General features: G+C 43.8%; 1 protein-coding gene across 1 annotated transcript; it reads left to right on the plus strand.

The window, feature by feature from the left end:
- On the plus strand, positions 1,728-4,817 carry LOC110429871 (15-cis-zeta-carotene isomerase, chloroplastic). Its single transcript, XM_021446568.1, has 4 exons — positions 1,728-2,323; positions 3,752-3,898; positions 3,980-4,189; positions 4,296-4,817. The coding sequence occupies exons 1-4, from the start codon at positions 1,901-1,903 to the stop codon at positions 4,629-4,631; spliced, it is 1,116 nt and encodes a 371-aa protein (XP_021302243.1). The 5' UTR covers positions 1,728-1,900; the 3' UTR covers positions 4,632-4,817.

Raw genomic sequence — 21,675 nt, forward strand, 5'->3', positions numbered from 1 at the left:
TAATTTTGTACGCAATTACCCCTAGCTAACACATGCGCGCCGTCCGTTCGCATGCATGGTCTCCTCGTCATTAATCGCAATTACTCCACAGCACGCTCGCAACTGCCCAGGCACGCACGTTCGCAAACCAGCACGGACGCAGATTACTCACAGCAAGCACCCAGACTATGGAGACTGGCGGCGCGCGGGTGCTGGTCGCCGCGGATCGTGTGGCGCCGGAGTCGGAGGTGCTCGCCGCGGAGGACATGGTGCTGGAGTCGGAGGAGGTCACCGCGGAGGACGTCGTCGACTCGCTGCTGTCCGTGGACTCCGACCCGCTGCTCACAGCGCCATGCAAAAATTATAGCGACAACAAAATTATACCGTAGCTACCCGGGATCGAACCCTGAAGCTAATGCCTCAGGCTGTGAAGCGTTGGCCAACTGAGATGTAATAAATTGTTGTATAGATAGCGCCCTCAGCCGTATTTAATAAGGGCAAAACAGGAAAACTAACCCCTAATTAATCACCCGTTGGTAATCGTACTCATGTCCTAAACGTCATCTAATTACGATACGGAGGGAGTATGTGGTAGTGCATTGCATGTTGAGATAAATAGTTATTGAGATTTTACTTAGTGGATTTTAATTGAATATGGTAGTGCATTGTTTAGGTGGATAACTTGCATGCTTAGAGAAATACTCCCTCCATACTAGAAATACATGACGTTTAGGACATGATTGTGCTTACCAATGAGTCACTAATTAGAGGGTAATCTTCTAGTTTTACCCCTATTAAATACTGCAGTCGATGCATACTAGACATAAAATCTTAATATGTGAACTGGTTAGCAAGGGGGGCTGAAGGCCTTTGAGCCTAGAGGTTTGGTGTTCGAGTCTTGTGCCCACTCGTTTTTTTATTTTAGGCGATTAGGGAGGGGAGGGGAGGGGAGGCGCTTAGTCAATGCAGGAGAGGCCCGAGGCGGCCACATGCAGGTGGGGACCGAGGCAGCAGGGGCACTCGCTTAGTCAATGCGTGAGAGGCCCGAGGCGGCCGCGTGCAGGTGGGGACCGAGGCAGCAGGGGCACTCGCGTCCATCTTCAAGCTCACCCAGGCTAAACGACATGTATGAGCTAAACGACATGTATTGCAAAAATCGGTCCAGAGCCCAGAACGTCATCTATATCTGGTATGGAGGGAGTAGTTAGCAGAGTTTAGGATTATAAGAGTTATAAATTGATTTGATGAACTTTTTAGGTGATTAATATGGAAGTTGCATCTTTTAGAATATCTCATGGGTTATTTATTTATGTTAGAGTGCGCACTAGAATCCGGTCTAGCTTACTATAACCACGAGCCGGCGTCCCTCGGGCCCAAGTCCACTGGAGTCCACAACGTAGCCATGTGACCTTCGAGACTTTAGAGAGCTCTCCGTCACCTTGTGACTCGTGAGATTTTTTTAGGTTTATTTTTTTTTGGAAGGTTTTAGGTTTATTTTGACTATAGGCTCTGATACCACTAATAATTTCATCTAGCCACATCATCTGTTGAAATTTATTCGCGATGCCTACAACAACATGTGGATGTGTTTTTAGTACTAAAAACTAGTAGCTAGAGAGCATGCTGACAGTTGCGTTTCTGTTTTTAAGCTAAATAAATAAAATAATAATAATAATAAACTCAAACAACGTACCCTCACGTGACTTGGCACTGACCCGGTGCTGGGCGCACCACGCTCCAACCCGACGCGCACCGCATCCTCCGCCCACCCTCCCCCAAAGATGCCACCATCGTCTCTGTGACTGAGGCTGCGACCTCGTCGCCGCCCCATTTCACTTCCCACTACCGCCTTCGCCACCGCCGCTCCCCTCCACCGCTCCAGTTCCACCCGTACACGCACACGCTCTCCGCGGTCCACGCCATGGCCTCCCAGCTCCGCCTCCACCTCGCGGCCACACCACCTCTCCTCCTTCCGCACCGCCGCCGACCGCACCTCCCGCGGCCGCTCCGCCCCACCCTAAACCCAATCCGAGCGCCGCTCCCCGCTCTCCCAGTCCCACGCGTTCTCTCCCACGCTCGTCCCGCCTGGGCGGTCGGGGGAGGCGTCGAGCCGAAGGAGGGTGTTGTCGCGGAGGGGGAGGCGTCTGGCGGGGAGGAGCCCCTGCTCGTGGGGGAGGATTCCGCTGCGTTCGAGCTCAAGGACCAGAGCATGGCGTCGTGGGCTTACTTCGCCGTTATACTTGCCGCGGTGCTCGTTGCGCTCAACGTGCTGTGGATCGACCCCGGTACCGGGGTCGGGACCAAATTCCTCGACGCTGTCGCCTCCGTCTCCGATAGCCACGAGGTACGCACTCTTTATTTATTACGGGGCTTCCGGATTTCACTAGAAAAAATTGCGCGAGCCTACTGGCACTCACCGTCTCACGAGATTAGAAAGCGACTTTTTGAAAGTACGAAGCGATATATTCATATATTGTATGAAATATGATGTGTATTATTGTAGCACAGGGATGTTGCTCGAGCAGCATTTAAGGTCAGGACAAACATTATCACAACATATGTTTCTTGCAGTACCTGAGGTAGCGAAATTCTGAATGGCAACATGTTCACAATCCTGTCTCAAGTGTCTAAGAAATTAAATACGCATTTTGCTGTTATTGCCATAGTTTCAAATTTGAAAGATAAAATGTGCCAGGCATTCATATTCTTTCCTCTCTTACTATGTGGCATTGAGTAATATTGGTGTATTGGTATATCTGTATATGTGTCCAATTCTCCATCTCAATTGTTCATGGCTGAGTAAATAATATAGGTCCTTCTGAATACCAATGGTGGGCAGGGCGAGGGGTGCAGCTGGAGGAGGTTGTGGCCGTGCCGACTCATTTGCTGCTTGGCTCACTCAGCACTCTAGGTGTAGGGAACAAGGACCAGTCTCGGGTGTGGGTGAAGTGGGCAGAACCCCAACCAACCTTCATTGAACAGCATTATATCGCGTATTTTGCGGATTGGACGGCTATCCTTAATGGAATAATAATGTTCTATGTGGATATCTTATGAGAGCTGGGAATCCACAAGCTCTAGATATATAAATTTTGTTTTATGGTTATAGTCTCCTACCTACTACTATGTGTTTTAAAAAGCTGTAGGCGCTAGGCAGGTGGTCCATTGTGACCATAGATCGCCTTTACCCATTGGGTAATCAGGTCGTTGGTTTTTGTTTGGGGTCGGAAGATATATACATGACTTGGATAAATACGAGCTTTATGGTCCTTGGCATGTTAAATTATTGCAAGAAAGCAGAGGAACTAACAAGAGCAGTTTTACGTTTAAAAAATACCACATGAGTACGGGAACGTGTATACACAGAACCTAACTAAGTTCACAATGAATATTGGGATTTTAACAATCGCTTCTGTAATTTTGTACCAAATGATAAAACTAACACTAAAACATCAATGATAAATTTAATCTGAACAAGAAAAATTAAGGATCTGGGAAATGTTGAGGTATAAACATAGTTATATTCAAAATGTTTGGGGACTTATATACTTGTAGTGTTATTTTTCTCTATTTTGTATTTCTGCATTTGTTTTTCATCTGTCTTTTGTTTGATCATTACCTTTTGCTTCACTATTTCTCAAACGTATACAAATTTGACTTACATATTTGTATGGTGTTATATTAATTTGTTTGCCCTACTTGTTACATTGGCAGATTGTATTGTATAATATATAATAGATAAACATTTTAACCATGTGTGATTCTCTTGCAGGTTGTTATGTTGCTCCTTACCATAATTTTTGCTTTAGTTCATAGTGGTATGGCAAGCCTACGGGAAAGTGGTGAGAAAATACTAGGGGAGCGTGCTTACCGTGTGCTGTTCGCTGGAATTTCACTGCCTTTAGCAGTTACTACTATTGTGAGGGCTCAGCATTCTTTTCCTAAAGACAGATAGACCTCAATGATTATTAAATCTTATACAGTTTCCATATCTTTTCAGGTATACTTCATAAATCATCGGTATGATGGTATCCAATTATGGCAAGTTCAGGGAACCACTGGCATTCATGAGCTTGTTTGGTTATCATCGTTCATTTCGTTCTTCTTTCTGTATCCATCTACATTCAATCTTTTGGAAGTGGCAGCTGTGGACAAGCCTAAATTACATATGTGGGAAACAGGAATAATGCGTATCACCAGACATCCACAGGTCATTACTCATTAGTTCTATGTAAAATATGTAGAGGTGTTCTCTATGATTGCGTTGCAGTTTCTTATGACCACTTACAGACTTCTGACCCACTATTATCCTGTAGATGGTTGGTCAGGTAATTTGGTGCCTTGCTCATACACTATGGATTGGCAACTCAGTTGCCGTTGCGGCCTCTGTCGGACTTATTGGCCACCATCTCTTTGGTGCTTGGAACGGTGACAGGAGGCTGGTGTCACGCTATGGTGAAGCCTTCGAAGTCCTGAAGAAGAGAACAAGTGTTGTGCCCTTTGCTGCGATCGTTGATGGACGGCAGAAACTGCCCAAAGATTATCACAAGGAGTTCTTTCGGTTACCATATGTAGCAATCACAATATTAACCTTGGGTGCATACTTTGCTCATCCATTGATGCAGGCATCCAGCTACCAACTTCCCTGGTAATGCTATAAATCTATGTACATATATGCTCAGTACTGAAAGTACCACAAACAAAAAGAAGAGAAATATGTGCTCCTCCGGTATACTTAGATGAACGCCATTTCGTGTAAGGGGAACTTTTGTATATGGCATTGTTCAAAACCTTTATCTATGATCTACCACATTAAAAATCATATCCTGTTGGTGTCACTTTTTGTCTGTTTATAAATTTTAATCGAATGACAACATTCAAATAGTCTACTAGTTTATGAGAAAGTCCATGCTTATTTAATTAGTACTGTAATCATGCCTTTAATGCCTCTGTAATGATTTATATTCGGAATATAACCTTTGCCAATGCCTAATTATCCAACACAATGATCGCTAAACATGTTTTATTGATTAATTTGTACACCTTGTGTTGGATTATATGTTGATGATGGATGTGTTCCATCTATACACAGCTCATTCTGCAATATTTTGTAGGCTTTTGCTCTTTTCCTGGGACCTAATTAGTTTTACTAGTCCACCAACCTGTGCTCCTGCACGGGTTAATCATGGGATTTTTAAGTAATAGAGCTCCGGTTAATCATGGGATTTTTAAGTAATAGAATTATTATTCCCATCGAAGATGTATTTCACCTAATGTGATTACTCCATATCCTTAAATATCTCCATTGCACCATTCAAACTATTTGTGTATTTATTTCACCCTTGAAAAGGTGATGATAACATTTTTTGTGTTTCCATCCTGGTAATTTGATTTATATATGACCTCGTGGGTTGGCATGATGTTCTCTGATGTAGCTTTTGCAGTGTATGATCAATAGATGTGAGAATAATTGGATCTATATAATAATCAACAATGTGGTATTTAATGGAAAACGTTATCTATAGAAGAAAGGAGGAGTATAGGTAGATTACCTTGTTGATCTTAGCAACATCGTTGTAGGTTCTGATTGTATCTCCTCGTCGGTCGGAAAGTCATTAGAAAATTTGTTTCTAAAGTAATAAAATACATGTGCCAACAATATATAGGAATATATATGTTGGGATTAGCATTCTTTGCTCTTCCTTCTGATGCACTATTTCATTTAGCGCAACATCAGGTTCCCTCCAATTCTATTAATAAACATGGGTTTCTTACTTGTTGTGGGACCAATGATGGAGCCACCCTAGCGATGGGGTCGGGCGGCCGCCCCCAGCTACCAACGGTGTCCCCAGCTACCAACGGCGTCGTCCAAGACCCCTGAACCCCCTCTTCTTCCTTAGCTTCGGCTACCGAGCTACCGAGGAGAGGCCGCTCTGCCACAAGAAGAACACATGGTGCCGAGCGAGAGCGAGCCACAACACTGAGTATCTGAAGCGCCCCTGGTAAACCAGGAACTCAAATGTGATACAATACTAGTTCCAGGAGGCTAGTAACACATTTATTACATCAGATAAGTTTCAGCGCAGTAGTCTCGGTAAGCGTGGACAAGGAAGGCACGCTATAATAATAAGACACCAAAATACAACATAGGTCCAAAGGACCCAGAAACAAACGATATCACAATTGAACATCTGACGAGTCCCAATGCCACAGGCTTAGTTGGGTGCAGACACGACCTTACTCGAACGCCACTTCGGGATCGAAGTCCGGATCTTCCTCTGTTTAATAAAGCAAGGGTGAGTACAAAGTACTCAGCAAATCCAACCTTACCCTACGGAAGGGGATAACAATATATATGCATATGGATAAATCAAGAATGAGGCTTAGTTTTATTTGCATAAAGCTATCTTTTTACATATGCAAGGTTTCATTTCACAAGTACCGTTGTAAAAGAACTCTTTTTCCACATATGATAGTACTTCTGAAAATGGGGGTTTGATCACAATTTTAAGTGTTGTTGAACCCTTGTTCCCACAACACCATGGCAGTCAACCATTTATTTCCAAAATCACACTCTCTCACATGTTTTCACTCATCCCAACCCATCTAGTTGTTGAAACCAAACCATAACCCGTCCGAGACCGCGGACACGGCTATCCAGATAGATTTACACTCTGCAGAGGTTGTACACTTTTCCCACAAGTAAGATACCATAACTTACACCGTCGTGCAAGCACAGATCCATCAAAGTCATTACCCTCCATAGCTAAGTAATGGCGCTCACCACGGGAACACTAAGGCCACATCTTATGATACCACAATAATTCACAAATCTCTTTTCATATATTTCCACAATTTCACATACATCACTTAGTGTCCCGTTGCACACCTGCCTCCAGGTGATTGCCATACTAACTAGAGGGATTTAGACTAAGCCTTTCCCATGCAAGGCGAGTGGTTGTACGATAAATGAGTTAGGCAAGATGAATCATCAACTCAGTCCTTAATCGAGACAAGACGGATATCTTCACGCTTAACCCCGCAAGGTATAAGCCACAACACCAGGGAATCCCCAAAAGAGATCCCATCCGCCCCATCTCTATAGTAATCACATTTATAACTTGTTCATTAACCCTTTCACAATACCCACAATTTATTTTCACCACTCACACCTTTTACTTTTAAAATCATTATATTTGAGAAAATATAGCGATGAGTATCCGGGATGAGTAACAAGTCCTAAACATACTAAATAATAATATTTCTGTCATAGCATATTATTTGTTCCTAGGTTCGAACAAGACAATTACCGGGTAATATCAATTCAAGGATGGCTATTCAACAGGTTTTAACTAAGCAGTGGAAATACTTCGTACATATATCGTACATGCAATATTTAAAACGGCTTCTACGGGTTGTGTTTAAAAATAGGATCAATATGCATCAAAGAGGATCGGTTGGACTTGCCTCCGTCGGCGTCCTCGGCAAACTCCTGCTGACAGTCCGGTCTTCGGCGTCAAACTCGCGGTACTCGTTTCCAACGTTCTCGTTTTCCGGCTCGTTCACTCCGTCAGCTAAAATACGCGACGAACGACACATACAACAGGTACAGATAAATAATCATATAAATTCAAATAAGCTCCAAAAATCATAAAATTAATATGAGAGGTAGATCATGATTTTAGATGAATTTAGGAAAAAGAATTATTAAAATCAGAGTTAGCATGTGGCATTTGTGAAATGGCCGGACTTTAATCATGCGAAAAAGTCTAACGATGATTAAGAAATACATGCTTCACGAGATGAATTTTGGCTGGTAGTGCATGTTGCATGCATGCATGTACTATTTGGAGTTAATGCTTATTACCACACATGTATGGTTAGACAGAAATTAGCAGGGGTCATTAGAGCTCTTCTGTATGTCATGGTTCTATTCGTGGAGTTCTTGGCAGTGAACCGGTACAGACAAATACAAGGAAAAAATACAGAAAAATACTACAGAAAGACAGAGAAGAGCAAGGAGATGCTCATGAGCTGCTCACCTCATCTTGCGACGACAGTCGAGTTCGGCTTGTGCATATGGCCGTATACGGTATACGCGAAGTGAGAGTGAGTGAGCGAGTGAGTGAATGTGCTTCTCGGGTGGTGAGAGTGAGCACCCGAGGCTGGCTTTTTATAGGCCAAAGCGCTCAGCTGCGTGCCATTAAAAATGCTACTATAGCGCATGGTCGGTGCCTAATTTGCATGCACGATGCATGCAAATGGACGGTGCCTAATCACCGTGTCCTTGCATGCAGGTGCATGCAAATGGACGGTGCATGCTCGTCCTGCATGCATGCATGAGATATATATTCATGTAGGTGCACTGCTATGTTTTCTTGCATGTAAGCTTGCTGGTACTCGCTGTTATTTGTGTGCGAAAAATATGGATGGATTAGATGGAGATACTATAGAGCTCAAATTATTTTATAGTTTTTGAAATATATTTTGAAAATAATTTTTAATGCGAGTGATTTTTGAATGTGAATTTTTGGGATGTTACAAACCTACCCCACTTAAAAGGAATCTCGTCCTCGAGATTCGGCTGGGTCCTAAATAGATGGGGAAACTCTTTTCTCAGGGCATCTTCTCTTTCCCATATTGCTTCTGCTTCAGTGTGTCTACTCCACTGAACACGACAAATTCGGACTATTGTCGTTCGAGTTTGCTTGGTGACTGTATCTAGGATTTTTATTGGCACTTCTTGATATCTTAGGTCGTCTTGTAAATCAACTGTGTCTGGCGATATTTGTTCCTCTGGTACTCTGAGACATTTCTTCAATTGGGAGACATGAAACACATTGTGTATATCTGACATTTCTTCAGGTAGCCGAACACGATAGGCTACAGCTCCAATCCTCTGTAATACTTGATATGGTCCAATATACCGAGGTGCTAGCTTGCCTCTAACTTGGAACCTTCGAGTTCCTCGAATAGGCGAGACTTTGATATACACAAAATCTCCAACTGCAAAACATAACTCTCGCCTTCTTTTATCAGAATAGCTCTTTTGACGTGATTGTGCCTCTTTCAATTTTCTACACGATCTTCTGCTTCCTTTATAAGGGCTGGTCCAAGGAAGGTTCGTTCTCCAACTTCTGACCACATCAATGGGGTTCTACATTTTCTTCCATATAGGGCCTCAAAAGGTGACATGCCCAAACTAGCTTGGTAATTGTTATTATAGGAGAACTCTGCATAAGTTAGGCTTTTCTCCCAATCTTTACCATATGTGAGCACACATGCTCTTAGCATATCTTCCATAATCTGATTTGTTCTTTCAGTCTGACCATCTGTTTGAGGATGATAAGCTGAGCTAAAATCTAGCTTGGTTCGCATAGCTTCATGCAAACTTTTCCAGAACTTAGAGGTAAATTGGGTACCTCGGTCAGATACAATCCTACTTGGCACACCATGCAATTTGACTATGTTATCCACATATAACTGGGCTAACTTGTCTCCACTATATTTGGTGCGCACAGGTATGAAGTGAGCAACCTTGGTAAGGCGGTCCACTATTACCCATATTGAATCATTTCCTTTCAGAGTTTTGGGTAATCCATTCACAAAATTGTTGGCACTTCTTAACGCAACCACCGGATATCGGTGATGGCGCCAGAAATGCCTGGTGTGGTAACTCTATTAACTATTGGATAATTCCGCAAGCGCACAGAAGGTACCGCTGTAGCACTTCACCCGGGAGTATTCCAAGGTATCGTAATTTATATTTTCCCAAGGGAAAGCAATAGCTAGAAATGCTTGTAAGAAAAGAGATCCTATCTCAACTTAGTTACAACTAGTGCAGAGAGGTGGTAACGAAAGGTGAAGGAAGGGATGATGATGATCCAGAGATAATCAAAAAGGATAACTACAAGATAACTAGAGTAGAGTAGCTAGGTGGGAGGACAACGAGTGAGTACAGGTTCCTAGGATATCTAATTCTACTCTCGTGAACTAATCTTAATCAAATAGCAGAGACACACTAGATTGATACCTTACTAATGGCTACCAGGGATAGCCGAGCTGGTAAGACGCTTAAAAGGTTTTTCACCTAACCCCTTACCGAAAGCGACTATTGGGCTTATGGACGCCTTATCTTTTAAGAACTAGCTCGTACGTGAGGAGAACCTAATGCCGCCCACGATCTGTCACCTCCTAGGGAGTGCGCCCCTACTTTCCGTCCGAGCCAGCGACACCCAAAGGCAAGACCTAGCCTAAGCACCGCGCTTACGCTAACTCTCACTACTCTAGCTGCGATCAAACAACTATAGCACCTTGCTAAAGGCGATGGGAAACAGCCACGAGCTTGTTACAGGATCACAATCTAATATGTAACTACTAAAGGACAAGATAGAACACTACAATACTATTGCAAGAATAATATTGCACAAAGTAATACTTAGAAAAGTAGAAAGAGAATATATTAAGAAAACAAGTCTTACAGGAGAAAAGATACAAGAGCTATACCAGACTCTCCAGAAGACGACTCCGGAGACCCCGAGCTTCGCTCGACTCAACTCTAACTCCCACACTAGACTACTACTACTACTATTCACTTGTATCTAGCTTGGATACTTGAACCTTGAATTCATCATGCCTTGGAAGGGTGAAATCAGCCTCTATTTATAGGGAGAGGTGGAGTAGGGGCTACTCCACCGCCACGTCATCGATCCGTGTGATCATGCCTCTCCACCCTTGGATCAAACCGACTTCACAACCGCCATTTGATCAACGGCAGGGGCAAACCAACACGTGAGACATGTGGGGAAGGTCGGTGGGAGGCCACCGACCCTGAAACCGCCTTACATGTGGGGTCGGGCGACCCCACTCCTGACCACCTGGGCCCACCAGCAGTGTCCACAATGGTCCCTTATGTCGGTGGAGTAGGTGGCACACCTGGGTCCCACCAAAGAGGGGTCGGGCGACCCCCTCCCTGTGGGCCCAGGGTGTCACCTGTTGTCCCCTCGATCTCCTCTTGATGATTCTGATGTTGGCTTTGTCAAATAATGTCTTGAATTTGTTGTTCCTGCATAAACAAGCTAAGAGTACAAGTGGAACTAGTTATGGATAAAATATGTTCATGTCATGTCATTTCCCCTTGCAACCGAGGCATGTTGACGGTGTTTTGTATGTGGATTTCTATGGTATATCCACCGTCAACAAAAATCCATGCCTATCTCATCCCATTTCCAAACAGAAATAGGCAATGGCTGGAGCAAGCCTGCTGGTTTCTAATGCTCTGCTTTAACCCTTTGGCATACATCACATTGTGCAACAAATCGTGCCACATCAGCTTTCATGCCATTCCACCAATATCTTTCTTTTAGGTCCATGTACATCTTGGTGGCACCATGGTGGATAGAATAAGCTGAGTTATGGGCTTCATCAAGGATTAATTCTTGAAACTTTCCCTCCTTGGGCACACAAATCCTGTTTTTATACCACAATACTCCTTTGTTATCCACTCTAAAGTATGGAGCTTTATTTTCTCCAGTTTGCTCACGAATCTTCATCAGATCCTTATCCTTATGTTGTGTCTGCTTGATTTCTTCCACAAGAGTTGGCTGCACCATCAGACTGCCATTTTGAGGTTGGCGTACTATATGCATGTTCAAGTGTGCTATCTCTTCTTGTAGGTGAGTGTTCTTAGGCACCAACTGCTGACCATATGACCTTCTGCTTAGGGCATCTGCTACCACGTTGGCCTTTCCTGGGTGGTAATGAATCTCAAGGTTGTAGTCCTTGATTAACTCCAACCATCTTTTTTGCCTTAGGTTCAAGTCTGACTGTGTGAAAATGTACTTCAAACTCTTGTGATCAGTGTAGATTTCACACTTGTTTCCAATGAGGTAGTGTCTCCAAATCTTGAGAGCATGCACTATAGCTGCTAACTCCAAATCATGGGTAGGGTAATTTTGCTCATGAGGTCTAAGCTGACGAGATGCATAAGCAACCACTTTTTCTCCTTGCATGAGAACACATCCTAAACCTTGTCTTGAGGCATCACAGTATATGATGAAATCTTGGTGAATGTCTGGCAAAGTTAACACTGGTGCTGTTGTTAGTCTCTTCTTCAACTCTTGGAAACTCTTCTCACATGATTCTGTCCAAGTGAATTTCTTGTCCTTCCTAAGAAGCTCTGTCATGGGTCTGGCTATCTTGGAAAATCCTTCTATAAACCTTCGATAATATCCAGCTAATCCAAGAAAACTTCTAACCTCACTCACATTGGTGGGTTCCTGCCAATGGGAGACAGCTTCTACTTTCTCAGGGTCAACTGCAACTCCTTCAGCTGTCAAGATGTGGCCTAGAAATGCAACCTTCTCAAGCCAAAATTCACACTTGCTGAATTTAGCATACAACTTGTGTCTTCTTAGCTTTTCTAACACTACTCTCAAGTGTTGCCCATGTTCTTCAGCACTCTTAGAGTAGATAAGTATGTCATCAATGAAGAATACAACATACTTATCTAACTCTTCCATGAATACCTTATTCATGAGGTTCATGAAATAGGCAGGGGCATTGGTTAACCCAAAAGACATCACTGTAAACTCATATTGTCCATATCTGGTTACAAAGGTTGTCTTGGGGACATCACTATTCTTGATCTTGAGTTGGTGATAACCTGATCTCAAATCAATCTTAGAGAAATACTTGGCTCCTTTAAGCTGATCAAAAAGGTCATCTATCCTTGGCAGGGGATACTTATTCTTGATGGTGACTTCATTTAGGGACCTATAATCCACACACATCCTCATACTTCCATCTTTCTTCTTTACAAACAAGACTGGGGCTCTCCATGGTGAAGAACTAGGTCTAATATAACCTTTCTGCTGCAATTCTCTTAGCTGCTCTTTTAGTTCAGCTAACTCTGCCGGAGCCATTCTGTAAGGTCTCTTGGCTATGGGGGCAGTCCCGGGGATAAGATCAATGATGAACTCTATATCCCTGTCTGGTGGCATTCCAGGTAGTTCCTCAGGGAATACATCAGGGTATTCTTGCACTATCGGTACTTCCTCTATGGTTCTTGCATCCAAGTTGAAGACCATTGGATTAACTTTAGATCCTCGGGTTTGGCATTTCACTTTAATCCCTTCATGGTTAACTAATGATACTTCCTTGGTTGCACAACTAATAATTCTATTGTGTCTGGTTAACCAATCCATTCCAAGGATAACATCTATTCCTTTGGACTTGAGCACTACTAAGTCTGCTAAGAAAACTACCCCACTTAGAATGATCCTTACATTTGAACAACCTAGATGACATTTGATGTCAGACCCAGGTGTTCGGGTTATTAGGGGTAACTTTAGTAGTACTGTGGGTATTTGATGCTTCTCAACAAAACTTGATGATATGAATGAATGTGATGCTCCAGAATCAAATAATACTGTTGCAAGTACTGAATCGACTAAGAACTCACCAAGTACCACTCCTGAAGCAGTCTGAGCATCCTGAGCATGAATATGGTTGACACGGGCTCTACGGTTGCTTCATCATCTGGCTATTATTGTTGGTGTTGCTATTGTTGCGAGGGAAACCACGGTTGACTCCAGACACTGCAGGTCTTGGTCCATTAACAGTGTGGGACTGAGTGGATACTGCTGGTGGGTTGTTCTTGTAGGGACAGTTGGCAATGTAGTGTCCAGTCTCATGGCAATTAAAGCAAGTTCTCACATTGTTTGTGACTTGACCAGTGCTGTTCTGTTGAGTCTTGCCATAAGCTTGATTCTGATAGGTTGTCTTGGGCTGATATGATGACTGCATTTGGTTATTGGAGACACTAGCAGGAGAGCGAAACTGCATTGGAGCTTGATTCCGCTGGCTTGGTTGGCTAAAGGTTTTCAGCCTCTGGGATCTAGCACCATCTTGAACCTTGCGCTCCAGAAATTTGCGCTTGTTTTCTTTCCTTTCTTCAGTCTTGGCCACATCAGTCAGAATGGTCCTATTCATCAATGTGTTGAAATCTGGATAAATCTGTGGGGTCATGAGGGTTCTGAGCTCACATGTCAATCCTTCTATGAACTTTGTCTGTTTCTTGGCATCAGTGTTGACCAATTCTGTGGCATAGCGAGACAATTCAGTGAATTGGAAGATGTACTCACTCAGAGTTTTATTTGCTTGCTTCAAGTTGCGAAATTCATCAGCCTTCAGCTTCATGATCCCATCTGGAATGTGGTACCGGCGAAATTCATCCACAAATTCTTCCCATGTGATCGTGTTGGCATTGTCCACAGCTCCACTATAGGCTTCCCACCAAGAAAGGGCAATTCCTGTCACCTGATGAGATGCTAGCAGAACTCTATCCCTTCCATCGCAGTGGATTGTGTCCAATTTCCTTTCAATCACCTTAAGCCAATCATCTGCTTCCATGGGGTTGTCAGATCTAGTAAAGGTGGGTGGCTTAAGCCTCATGAACTCAGTCATCTTGTCTTGGACTCCGGCTCCACGGTTGTTCCTAGGGCGGTTCATGCCTTGAGCCAAGGTCTCTAGAAGGCGAGTCTGAGTTGCCATGACTTATGCTAAGTCAACTACTGGAGGAGGGGGCAAGTCATCTCCTTCATTATGGTTCCTAGTCTGACTCACTTCATCTTCATGAATACCATCAACATTTGCATTGGCTTGACTTCCATTTGGATTTTGGCTTTGTCTACTAGCTGCACGACCACTTGGTTGAGAGCGGGTAGCTGGTTTGGGAGGCATCTGTTGGTTAAGATGAGAAAGCATTAGATAAGGGTTAGATCTATTGAGTGATGTTGTTTTTTTTTGTTAAGGCGTTATATTTTAAAAAGGTGCAAGTTTTAAGACTTGCCATCCCGTAAGGGAACAACATAGAGCACTCAATTATTTAGCACAACCAACAAGCACAAATATATATTTTGAATAAGAGGGCGGTTTACAACATAGTAATGGAGGAAATAAGCGTACTACAATACGGTTCATCTACTTTGGGGAGGTTGAACAAAAGTGAAGTAAACTTCACTTCCCCAAGACAAAAAGGAGGAACTAGGTGATACTAATCTTCAACTTCTTCGGACGGAACGGCTTCATTCCCTTGGTGTTGAGGTGGATCATGCTTTTGGTATCTGTGGTTCTTCTTTTGGACTAAGAGGTGGGTCACCATCTTCTTTTGGTGCCGGCTGGGTGAGGAGGGGAAATCCTTCTTCCTTACTGGGCTCCAACTCTAAAGCTTCATGAGAGGCTTCTGTGGGTGGGGGAGCTGATGACCCTTCTATGTCCATCTTTCTTTTGGTTTTTAGGGACATGATTGGGATACCTTTTAGGACTATGGGCTCTTGGTCTTCCTCTGCTAACATCCTTCTTTTGATCCTGGTGATAAGGTAGGCATCCTTCAACTCCTGAGCATGGCGGTCTTTAGCTGCCTTCAAGACTTCAGCAATGGCGGTTTCACGACTCTCGGCTGCAGCTGCTTGGGCCTGAGCTTCCGCGAGCTGCACATGGAGCTTTCTAACTATGATCTCGGCTTCCTACACACGATGGATGCACTTCCTTAACTCTGAGGCCTGCTCATCATATTGCTTATCTAGAGCAAGTAGGTATGTGGTCATGAATACCACAGTTGGGTCATCTTCAAGTGAGTAACGTCCTTGCAAGAGCTCCATGCGGGTTCTCCAAACTGGTCGGTCTTTTTCGTCGGGTGGAAAGAACCTCATGGGTGTACGGGTGATGGGCTTCTCGTAGATCTGGCATAGGTATCTCAAGGCTTTGCGGGCGACGGCTTGATATGTATCTGCAAACCGAAATCCGGTCGCAGTCATGCTCCAAGCTTCAGCTATATTAGGGAAGTCCTCACTTTTCCCAATATAGACAGTAACTTCACACCGCTCGGTCTCATGCTCTTCATATTCTCTACCTTCATATTCTGGACGATCCTTGATTCCAAGTTTCTGCATGGTAGCATACAAGAGCTTGGAAAAGCCTTCTACACTTAGACAGTAACTGCTGGTCCAAACTCCTTCTGCCATCTGAAAGACATAGATGAGAGTAAATTTTTTTTTTCAAATAGAGGGAAGAGGGTAAGAAATTTTATAAAATACGTTTATTTAGTAAAATACTGGTCCAGAAAAGCCTAAGGTCGCGTCCTACAGCCAACTACGGCTTTGACACCACCTGAAGCGCCCTTGGTAAACCAGGAACTCAAATGTGATACAATACTAGTCCCAGGAGGCTAGTAACACATTTATTACATCAGATAAGTTTCAGCGCAGTAGTCTCGGTAAGCGTGGACAAGGAAGACACGCTATAATAATAAGACACCAAAATACAACATAGGTCCAAAGGACCCAGAAACAAACGATATCACAATCGAACATCTGACGAGTCCCAATGCCACAGGCTTAGTTGGGTGCAGACACGACCTTACTCGAACGCCACTTCGGGATCGAAGTCCGGATCTTCCTCTGTTTAATAAAGCAAGGGTGAGTACAAAGTACTTAGCAAATCCAACCTTACCCTACGGAAGGGGATAACAATATATATGCATATGGATAAATCAAGGATGAGGCTTAGTTTTATTTGCATAAAGCTATCTTTTTACATATGCAAGGTTTCATTTCACAAGTACTGTTGTAAAAGAACTCTTTTTCCACATATGATAATACTTCTGAAAATGGGGGTTTGATCACAATTTTAAGTGTTGTTGAACCCTTGTTCCCACAATACCATGGCAGTCAACCATTTATTTCCAAAATCACACTCTCTCACATGTTTTCACTCATCCCAACCCATCTAGTTGTTGAAACCAAACCATAACCCGTCCGAGACCGCGGACATGGCTATCCAGATAGATTTACACTCTGCAGAGGTTGTACACTTTTCCCACAAGTAGGATACCATAACTTACACCGTCGTGCAAGCACAGATCCATCAAAGTCATTACCCTCCATAGCTAAGTAATGGCGCTCACCACGGGAACACTAAGGCCACATCTCATGATACCACAATAATTCACAAAGCTCTTTTCATATATTTCCACAATTTCAGATACATCACTTAGTGTCCCGTTGCACACCTGCCTCCAGGTGATTGCCATACTAACTAGAGGAATTTAGACTAAGCCTTTCCCATGCAAGACGAGTGGTTGTACGATAAATGAGTTAGGCAAGATGAATCATCAACTCAGTCCTTAATCGAGACAAGACGGATATCTTCACGCTTAACCCCGCAAGGTATAAGCCACAACACCAGGGAATCCCCAAAAGAGACCCCATCCGCCCCATCTACATAGTAATCACATTTATAACTTGTTCATTAACCCTTTCACAATACCCACAATTTATTTTCACCACTCACACCTTTTACTTTTAAAATCATTATATTTGAGAAAATATAGCGATGAGTATCCGGGATGAGTAACAAGTCCTAAGCATACTAAATAATAATATTTCTGTCATAGCATATTATTTGTTCGTAGGTTCGAACAAGACAATTACCGGATAATATCAATTCAAGGATGGCTATTCAACAGGTTTTAACTAAGCAGTGGAAATACTTCGTACATATATCGTACATGCAATATTTAAAACGGCTTCTACGGGTTGTGTTTAAAAATAGGATCAATATGCATCAAAGGGGATCGGTTGGACTTGCCTCCGTCGGCGTCCTCGGCAAACTCCTGCTGACAGTCCGGGTCCTCGGCGTCAAACTCGCGGTACTCGTTTCCAACGTTCTCGTTTTCCGGCTCGTTCACTCCGTCAGCTAAAATACGCGACGAACGACACAGACAACAGGTACAGATAAATAATCATATAAATTCAAATGAGCTCCAAAAATTATGAAATTAATATGAGAGGTAGATCATGATTTTAGATGAATTTAGGAAAAAGAATTATTAAAATCAGAGTTAGCATGTGGCATTTGTGAAATGGCCGGACTTTAATCATGCGAAAAAGGCTAACGATGATTAATAAATACATGCTTCACGAGATGAATTTTGGCTGGTAGTGCATGTTGCTTGCATGCATGTACTATTTGGAGTTAATGCTTATGGCCCACACATGCATGGTTAGAGAGAAATTAGCAGGGGTCATTAGAGCTCTTCTGTATGTCATGGTTCTATTCGTGGCGTTCTTGGCAGTGAACCGGTACAGACAAATACAAGGAAAAAATACAGAAAAATACTACAGAAAGACAGAGAAGAGCAAGGAGATGCTCATGAGCTGCTCACCTCGTCTTGCGACGACAGTGAGCTCGGCTTGTGCGTATGGCCGTATACGGTATACGCGAAGTGAGAGTGAGTGAGCGAGTGAGTGAATGTGCTTCTCGGGTGGTGAGAGTGAGCACCCGAGGCTGGCTTTTTATAGGCCAAAGCGCTCAGCTGCGTGCCATTAAAAATGCTACTGTAGCGCATGGTCGGTGCCTAATTTGCATGCACGATGCATGCAAATGGACGGTGCCTAATCACCGTGTCCTTGCATGCAGGTGCATGCAAATGGACGGTGCATGCTCGTCCTGCATGCATGCATGAGATATATATTCATGTAGGTGCACTGCTATGTTTTCTTGCATGTAAGCTTGCTGGTACACGCTGTTATTTGTGTGCGAAAAATATGGATGGATTAGATGGAGATACTATAGAGCTCAAATTATTTTATAGTTTTTGAAATATATTTTGAAAATAATTTTTAATGCGAGTGATTTTTGAATGTGAATTTTTAGGATGTTACAGTATCGAAGACGATGTCTGGTTCTACTAGGTAGTGGGAAGTGGGAACTATGTCTTTTTTGTTAAGATTAGCCCAAGGGCCTAATAAGGGTCTAATTTGGCTCCTTAAAAGAGCAACTTCAACAGTAGCCCCAAAACATGGTCCCTACTTTTTATTTGGGTGCTCCTTCAATTTTTAGGGTCCTATTCTCTAGAATGAACTCCAGCAAGAGCCCTCAAAACAAAGCTCCTGTTCTGAAATCCTCTTATGACTCCTTTCTGTCTTCAACAAGAACTAGCAGCAGCGCAACCAAATCATCATCATCCGATTTTTCTTCCTCCCACCATTGCTCCAAAAAATCATCCTCGTCATCAGTCCGTGCAAAATTGTAGACCAACAGATACTGCCACTCTTGTCAGCAGATTTACCCAAAAATAAAGTAAGAAAAAAATAGAGCATGTCTGTTACATTGGAAAGGATGGGGGCAATGTCACGTCCACTCGATAGCATCCAGGGCGGGTGGATCTCGACGAGGGTGTCCGGCGACCTGTGCTCTGATGTTGCAGGGGCAACACACGCTCAACGATGGCGTAGCTGCAGGGGACGGACGGACGAACAGGGAAAGGGCTCACTCGCAAGCACAGCTGCAAGGCAGGGGTGGGAGCTGGCCGAGAGCGGAACCAGCCGAGGAGAGGGAAGAACCTGGCGGCGCCGGTCAGTTCTAGTAGATCTGGCGACGCCGTCTTCCTTCCTGCTCACGGAAGGACGAGAAGGGGCCTGCGCGAGCTAGATGCAGGGGAGGGGAAGTTCTATCCGCGAGGTGAAGGAAGATACGAGCGCCATGTCGATGGGAAGGAAGCAGTATGAGCAGGCAAAGGAAGCGGCGGTGCGCGCGGCTTTCGTCGCGAGCAGGAAGAAAGCCCGCGCGAGGAAAACAGCTGCAACAGACGTTTTGGGGCTCTGCTGAGGTAGATTTTGTTGGGCCAACAAATTTGAGGTCTATAGTAGGAGCCCTGCTGGAGTTTGATTTTTAGCCTAAGCCTCTATATTTAGCTATTGTGGCCTAAGTAGGGGCTCTGCTGGAGTTGCTGTTCCGATTCTAAAGGTGGTATCTCCTCGTCGGTCGGAAAGTCATTAGAAAATTTGTTTCTAAAGTAATAAAATCTGTGTGCCAACAATATATAGGAATATATATGTTGGGATTAGCATTCTTTGCTCTTCCCTCTGATGCACTATTTCATTTAGCGCAACATGAGGTTCCCTCCAATTCTATTAATAAACATGGGTTTCTAACATTTTGTTGTGGGACCAATGATGGAGCCACCCTAGCGGTGGGGTGGGGCGGCCGCCCCCAGCTACCAACAGCGTCGTCCAAGACCCGGAACCCCCTCTTCTTCCTTAGCTTCGGCTACCGAGCTACCAAGGAGAGGCCGCTCTGAAACAAGAAGAACACATGGCGCCGAGCGAGAGCGAGCCGCAACACTGAGTATCGAAAAAGACAATGTCTGGTTCTACTAGGTAGTGGGAAGTGGGAACTAAGCCTTTTTTTGTTAAGATTAGCCCAAGGGCCCAACAAGGGTCCAATTTGGCTCCCTAAATCACCTATCCAGCAACACGGTCTGGCTCTCATGCTTAGCTTCCCGAACCCCCAATTCCGTATTAAGGCAGATGCCGCCACCCATTGCCAGGCACCGCCCGTGGCTCACTCCGCCGCCCGCTGCAAGGAACCAGCCACGTGCTTGTCGCCACCCTCGCCGGCCACTGCTACATGCCAGCGCAGCACACTGCCCATCCGCTCGCCACCATCGCTAGGAACGATGGAGGGAGGAGAAGCGGAACTTGGTAGGGGCAGCAGCTTTGCCGGTTACTTTAATTTATTTTGCAAATTTGTGGTAACATCTTGTGTTGTTCGTTCGCTTTTTTCACAACAACTTTTGTGATTCTAGTTTTTTTTATATATATTTTTTGCAATCGTAGTCGATGAATACTGTGCAATTTGTGTCATAAGCTTTTTCGTTCATCTTCACGTTAGAACTAGCCCTAGCTATATTTTTTTTGGCTCTGTCACTGTGCGGGACCAAGTGTTGATTATATTCATGTATAAAGATAGCATATAGTTTTTTCTTTACTTTTATTTTCATTTGTGTATGGCCAAAACTGTATCTTTGAGAACATATGAATACACATATATGGAACATGGCATGTAGTCCTATGCAAATATTTTAACATATACATCAACATATATGGCTTAAATATAGAGACCAGGATACATTATATATATTCCCTCTAAGCTAAGAAACAATCATATCAACGTGTGGTGGTGCGGTTGAATTAGAGATATGGCACCTGCTCATTATTAAGATAAAGTTTATTTGAACTGTTGGATTTGTAATGGGTTTGGCCTATTTTAAATTAAATGATTAAACTCTATGGTCGGTAACATAACATGATGAATAAATAATACCGTTCAAGATATTGACTAAACCTTAATAGTCGACTTATATGGTTGGATTTTTATTCGTCTATATTGAGAAGTTGAGAAAAGAACGAAGACATGCCACATGTGCGCGTGCGTCGCCACCGCCGCTGGCCGGGCTGTGGGTGTGCCGTGCCGTGATGTCATAATTTCAGGAATTTTCTCTTTTAAATTATGATGATTAATTATGCTGTTATAAAAACCTCTCGCCTGCCTCTTTCTCTTCACCTATCTACAAGTCTCTTCTCCTCCCTTGGCCTGCGAGGATATGTAGTCGAGTCCCGTCTAGAGAAAGGCTTAACCGAGAAACACCAGAATCCACCCTCAAAGGCGATCTCCGTCCTAGTACTCCGCACGCACGGAGTATCAGGAGAGCAGGTGCCTTCGGAACCGCCGCTCGTCTGAGAATCCTGCTCAGGATTGTTGGGCTATTAGGTTTTTAGGGAGCGACTACACGACTGCTCTCTCTATCATCATCGTCTTCTTTCTCTGGGTGCGTTGCGTTCATGGGATTCG

Source organism: Sorghum bicolor, chromosome 8 (assembly GCF_000003195.3).
Source record: "Sorghum bicolor cultivar BTx623 chromosome 8, Sorghum_bicolor_NCBIv3, whole genome shotgun sequence".
Lineage (NCBI taxonomy): Eukaryota > Viridiplantae > Streptophyta > Magnoliopsida > Poales > Poaceae > Sorghum > Sorghum bicolor.

Coding starts and splice junctions, on each gene's coding strand:
- LOC110429871 (XM_021446568.1), top strand. CDS start 1,901: ATGGCCTCCCAGCTCCGCCTCCACCTCGCGGCCACACCACCTCTCCTC. Junction 2,324..3,751: donor CCGTCTCCGATAGCCACGAG/GTACGCACTCTT, acceptor ATTCTCTTGCAG/GTTGTTATGTTGCTCCTTAC. Junction 4,190..4,295: donor GTATCACCAGACATCCACAG/GTCATTACTCAT, acceptor ATTATCCTGTAG/ATGGTTGGTCAGGTAATTTG.